The sequence below is a fragment of the Piliocolobus tephrosceles genome, chromosome 6 (genome assembly GCF_002776525.5).
Source record: "Piliocolobus tephrosceles isolate RC106 chromosome 6, ASM277652v3, whole genome shotgun sequence".
NCBI lineage: Eukaryota > Metazoa > Chordata > Mammalia > Primates > Cercopithecidae > Piliocolobus > Piliocolobus tephrosceles.
In genome coordinates, this window is record NC_045439.1 from 10726752 (window position 1) to 10732989 (window position 6238).

General features: G+C 51.2%; 1 protein-coding gene across 5 annotated transcripts; it reads left to right on the forward strand.

Moving 5' to 3' along the window:
• The first annotated feature begins 1066 nt into the window (after nt 1-1066).
• TCL1A (T cell leukemia/lymphoma 1A) lies at nt 1067-5174 on the forward strand. Of its 5 annotated transcripts, none has more exons than XM_023205572.1 (4): nt 1067-1316; nt 2870-3040; nt 3457-3514; nt 4424-5174. In XM_023205572.1, exons 1-3 carry the CDS (start codon nt 1197-1199, stop codon nt 3502-3504), a joined length of 339 nt encoding a protein of 112 aa, XP_023061340.1. In that variant the 5' UTR covers nt 1067-1196; the 3' UTR covers nt 3505-3514; nt 4424-5174. The 5 variants fall into 5 exon arrangements, 3 of the variants coding, with proteins under 3 accessions (XP_023061340.1, XP_023061339.1, XP_023061338.1); XR_002730284.1 differs by having other exon boundaries at nt 1117-1388; nt 2870-3215; XR_002730285.1 differs by having other exon boundaries at nt 1117-1316; nt 2870-3215.
• Nucleotides 5175-6238: the final 1064 nt, after the last annotated feature.

Here is a 6238-nt window from a genome sequence, read left to right on the forward strand (position 1 = left end):
CAGCCCCTTCTTGGGAATTAGGCTTTCTAGATAGGCAAAGAGGCAGATATCCAGCTGTCAGGTGAATCAGATGTCCTCATCAGATCTCTTAATTTCCACTTTTGTGATATTTCAAAGGATCACAAATTATTTTCTTAGTGCCTGGTCAGAGAACAGGGAAAGAGCTAGAAGGTGAGACACCAAACTCCATCCCATGGTGATGTTTGAACCAGGTTGGAGCTGGTTTCACATGTTTTTCATTGTGCATGACTTTGTTAATTGCCTTAGTGGGAATGCATTACTGCAAAATAAAGTGAAATTGTTTTCCTTATTGCTTGTAATTTACAGAGGGGTGGTTTTGATAATATAAACCAAGGACTTTTCAAATCCATTGATTTAAGGGTAGAAGGAGGGGTTTCTTTTTAAGTGTTCATTTTGAACTATGCTTTCACTACTAAATTCAAAACCAAGGGGAAAAATCCATGTTTCTCCGTTTTGTAATAGCTATTAGATGTCCACAGCATCATCAGACCTGTGGAAAACGCATGCTTTGTGTATGGAAGACGGAGCGTCAGGAGTTGTCCTTTGCCAAGAAATGGACTCTGACACTCAAAGGCACAGGCTGGAGGAGACCCAGGGAACCCGGGAAAGCCCAGGCCTAACTCAGGCCCGCGTGGGTCTCTTCTGATCCCAGAAGATGAGGACTGGGTCCTGGCTCTGGGCTCTGGGCATCCTGGTGTCGACTGTGAGTTCCCAGCAGAGGCCCATAGTCCCGGTCCGGCAGCCGAGGGAAGCGGCGGGGTCTCCCAGAAGAAGAAAGGGCCAAGGTCACCCCGGGTGACTCTCCAGCAGCAGCGGAGGGCGGCGGTCGGGGTCGCTGCTGGCCGGGGCCTCGAGGAAGCCGCGGGTCAGCCAGGGCTGGGTCTCCGTTCCCAGGCGCTGCCACCGCCAGGGAGCAAGTCAGGCCGGGACGTAGCGCCTGCGTGGGACCCTCACTTACCACCAGGACCCCCACAAACCCCGCCCCATCCTGCCTTACGTCCCGCCCCAAGGTCGTCCTCCCGACCCAGGGGCCCGCCCCAAGGCCGTCCTCCCGCCCCGCCGCTTGGTGGCGGCCGCATGCTGCCCGGATATAAAGCGTCGGCCCCACATCCCAGGGACCAGCGAGCAGCCTTGAGAGGCCTTGGCGCTCGCCTCTTCGGCGGCCCGAGGGTGCCATGGCCGAGTGCCCGTTACGTGGGGAGGAAGTCACCGACCACCCGGACCGCCTGTGGGCCTGGGACAAGTTCGTGTATTTGGACGAGAAGCAGCGCGCCTGGCTGCCCTTAACCATTGAGGTACAGCCAGCTCTGGAGCGGATGGCGAGGCAGCAGGGGCAGCCCCCGGGAGTTTGGGATGCCCTAGGAAGGGTGAGGCCTTGAGGAGCACCCACTGTGGGGCAGGGAGGATCCCCACAGATGAAGCCACTTTGAGCCGGGCTCTGGAGGATGAATAGGAGTTCTCCAGGCAGGGAAAAAGGGTGGGAAAACCGCAAAGGAATGTCGGCCAAAGGAGGGGACCCAGTGCCTGCGGAGGGGGACTATAATGTTGACTACAGCAGGGCTTTTCTGGGCTTCGGGGTCCTAATCCTTAAAAATGGGTATCTCTAAGTGACTCATCCATATGGCCGATTATCGGAATCATCTTAGGTGGGTCCCAGAAATCTGTATTTTAAAAAGAACCCTCAACAGCTCAAAAGAACACGTCAACCAGGCACAGCAACCACTGCTCAGTGTGAAGTATTTTCCATGACCTCTGTGCTTTCTTTAGAAAACAAACTGAACAAGTGATGTCGTAGTATAAGCGCCGGTATTGAATCAATATTGACTTTGTTTTATGTGTGATGCCTTAAGATGGGTCCTTAGTCCATGTTAAGTTTTTGTTAAATATATAACTCTTTTACAAGTATTTGGATTTACTCAATGAAAAAGAGTCAAAAAATGTTCAAACTCTTTCCAAACATAGACTGAAGAAAGCATAAAAATTAAAACAAATTAGAACATGTATGTCCAGTAGCAAACAATCAAAAGTTATTGAGTGTTAACTGTGTCTCTACAGATGGGAAACGGAGGCACAAAAATGTACATTTGTCCAAGGTAGGACTGCTAGTGGGTAATGGGGTTGGAATTCTAGGCTCTTAACCACCACCAAAATTTGCTTTTTTATTGGCACTTCAATTTTTTAAATATGTTTTTACTTTAATAATCAAGTTAAACATTTACTTTTTTTAAATCAAAATTTGAAGAAATAATGTGCAGATTCAGTGAATTTCTTTTTTTAAATCTCTGGTTGAGAAATCTCTTCTTCAACGTGCCACCAAAACCACAAACCAGATAGTTTTTCATGTAATCATGATAAATGCCACACAAAAACCCACTAGCAAACTGTGGGACAGATTTTGCCTCACATCATTGAAAAGGCCAGTATTCTTTTTCTTTCTTCTTTGTCTTTTTTTTTTTTTTTTTCTTGTAGAGACAGGGTCTCGCTCCGTCACCCAGGCTGATCTTAAACTTCTGGCCTCAAGCGATCCTCCTGCCTCGGCCTTCCAAAGCACTGGAATTACAAGTGTGAGCCACTGCAACCCGCCAGAAAAAAAGCGTGCTTTTCATGGCCCTGTCTGGGTGGCTAGACACATGTGCGTGCTGGTGGTCCTGGCCCAGCCAGAGTCCCTGAGAGGAGCATGCATGGCCTAAGGAAGTGAGCTGCAGGGAACAGTGATGACTGTCATTTCATACTCGGACCCCTGCCCAGACGGGTGGGTGGCTGGCAGGAAAGACTCTGGTTTTCTGTGCCTGGAGGAGCCCTGGCAAGCGGAACCTGAAAGTATGCCCTGTCCTTTTCTTCTCCTCAGATAGAGGATAGGTTACGGGTGCTCTTGCGTCAGGAAGACATCCTCCTGGGGAATCCTATGACCCCCAGCCAGATAGGCCCAAGCTTGCTGCCTATCTTGTGGCAGCTCTACCCTGATGGACGATACCGATCCTCAGACTCCAGTTTCTGGCGCTTAGTGTACCACATCAAGGCGAGTGTGTTCCTCCCAGGGATCTATCGGGTGATCTTGGGTTTCCCCTCCTCCGTGTCTGGCCTTAGTGGTTTATCTTCCCTCCATCCCAGTCCCAAAAGCATCAAAAATTGGGGGAAATGTACAACTGAGGATTTCTAAAGGACTTTCCCAGAGAGAAGATAGATCCTCTGAGGTATCTAACAGAACCCTACCTCCCGTTCCTCCCAGCCCCCCAGCTGGCTGCAGGAAGACACATCTGGTGGGCAGTCACAGGCTGAAGGCTGGTGGGAGGAGGAGCAGTCTCCCAGAGCCCCTGAAATTCACACTTGGGTTCCTACCTGCTGTTTCCTGCTAGGGGAAGGTGCAGGAGTGAGGAATGGAGGGAGTGGAGGGCTCTGGCTGATCAACGCCTTCTCTGTCTCTCTGCCTCTCAGATTGATGGCGTGGAGGACATGCTTCTCGAGCTGCTGCCAGATGACTGACTGTGGCACGGTGAGCTCCACTGACTGGGGCTTGACCCCTTAGTCCACAGTGGCTGTACCAGAAGGAAAGAGCACCCCTTCTCCATGAAGGCAGTGCTAGCCCCTCCCCGACTGCTGCCATCTCAGGGCTCCCAGGGATGGGAGAGTCTCCTGGAGGCACCCGTGTCTCTCCCTTACCACTTGGGGAGCCAAGGGCTTTGTAGGCAGCCCCCTTTATCGCAGCTGCTCATATCTATACAGTACTTCACAACTTCACAAGTTTCAGCCAGCACTTTCATTTCCCATTGCCTTTTTTTCTGAGATGGAGTCTCGCTCTGTCGCCCAGGCTGGAGTGGTGCAATCTCAGCTCACTGTAAGCTCTGCCTCCTGGGTTCACACCATTCTCCCGCCTCAGCCTTCCGAGTAGCTGGGACTACAGGTGCCCGCCACCACATCCGGCTAGTTTTTTTTTTTTTTTTTTAGTAGAGGCGGGGTTTCACCATGTTAGCCAGGATGGTCTCGATCTTCTGACCTCGTGATCTGCCCGCTTCAGCCTCCCAAAGTGCTGGGATTAAAGGCTTGAGCCACCATGCCCAGCCTTACCATTGCTTTATTAAATAAGCACTGGTGCTTGATAATATAACTGAGCCAGATATTAGATACGTTATTGAGTTTTGAGGAAATAAGATTACAGAACTCCAAAATGAGTTTTGAGAAAGTACAGTGAGTGACATCGTCAGATTGCAGAGCCAGGTGTCAAAACCGTATTCTGACCCCAAGCCTTCTGCCCTGTTCAGAATTTGCCTTGGCTCAGAAGGCCTCTGGGGGCCATCCCTGACCATGAGGCTTCCCACTTAGACTTGCTCCAGCAGCACCACCCCTCACCACTGCCTGGTCCTTTCCTTCCCCCTTGACTCTGTCTCCTCTTGTCCTTTCCCAGGTCTCGCAGCACCTGTCTCCTTTCGCCCCAGGGCCTGAGCCTGGCCAGCCTACAGCGAGGATGTTCTGTTTCTGTTCACCTTCGTTTACGATGCCCGTGTCTTCTCCTCCACCACGCTGGGGTCTGGGAGGGAATGGACAGAGGATGAGCTCTCCCCAGGGCCTGCTGGACCTGCCCGTAGCCCACTCTGCTCCCCTCAGCACTACCGCTCCTGCCAGGGAGGACTCCATTTGGCAGAGCTGCTTCCAGGTGCCCACCTTGACCTGTGCCTCAGCTTTTCTCAGCTGGCTGATGGTTTTCAGCCTCTTTCCGCCCCTGCTGTCCCTCACAGCACTACTGTTTCGTGTTGCACACTCACTCAGCTCCGTGAACTTGTGAGAACACAGCCGATTCACCTGAGCAGGGCCTCTGAGACCCTGGACCAGTGGTCTCACATGGTGCTTTGCCTGCAAACCCTGCCTGAACACAGGTTCAGGTGCAGCTCAAGAAAAGCCCTGAAAGGAGCGTTTGTCTGCGCTCAGGACTCAGAAGCCTTTGCGTCACTGGTCCACAGCCCGGGACGCAGCAGAAGGCCAGGCCGTCGAGCCCTGTGGACGAACCGTCAGAACCCTTGGCTTGCCCACGTGGAAAAGGGATAGAGGTTGGGTTTCCCCCCTTTTATAGATGGTCACACACCTGGGTGTTAGATGAGGTTGTATGTGTCATGAATACTTTTTGTAATGATTGATTAAATGCAACATAGTTTATCTAACTTCATGCTGAATCAGCTTCCATCCTTGACTTAGATTCTGGTGAAGAGACGTGAGAATAGGCAGCCACAAAATAAAAACTATTCATGGATTTATTTATTTTACTTTGGAGATAAGGGACTACAATTTTTTTCCCCATATAATCCAATGCTTAAAACCCCAGTGCTCTTGGAGGCATACGTTGAGAACCATTGGAGTAAGCAATCTCAAAAACGTCGGCAATGCCTGGTATTCAAGAGCCCCTCTGCCTCCATCTGGTCCTGCCCTCCTCACCCTCTTCATTCCCATGTGCCCTCGGCTCCAACCAGCGCTGCCTTCTCCTCGCCCAGGCATTCACCAGGCTCTGTCTTTGCACGGATACTTCTGTCCTCTCTGTTCACAATACCAGCAGAAGCCCCTCCTGCCTGAAACTGTTGCTGACCACTCAGGCCCCAAGCAGACTCCCTTCCCCACCTCCCGTGACCTGCAGGCACAGCAGATCCCATCCCATGCCCTGTCCTCTTGCTCCCTTCTCAAGGCCCCCCTGCCCCTCCTGTATCTCCATAGACAGTAGCTGGACCTCAAATATTACCAGGGGATGCCTTCCAGAGAAGGGAATCCATCCTGTGTCGAATCCTGGCCCTCCCATTTCCATGTATCTCTAGTCCACAGCTTTCTTGTCACAGATGAACTTACAGGGTTTTTCTGAGGATTCAGCGGGATATATAACTGCAGTGTTTTAACAGAATTGTATAAGAAAAACACTGCTTCTCCCACCTTACAGTCTCTGAACCCAGGTTTCTTAACTAGCACTAGACAGAGAAGAAACACTTGATGCCCAATGTGCCAGGGTTTGTGTCTCCTGTAACCCAGTCACCCTGCACAGCCTATGGCAGCAATGGAGTTTGGTCTATGGGAGCAATTACTGTAGAGATGCCTCTCAGCAGGGCCAAAACATGGAAAGGCAGAGCAGGGGGGCCGTGGGCGATCAGGCAGCCTCCTCATTTTAGGAATAGGAATGCGAGGACCCAGGAAGAGGAAAGCTTTTGTGCCAGATTCTTTTGTTGACCAAATATTTGACCATCAC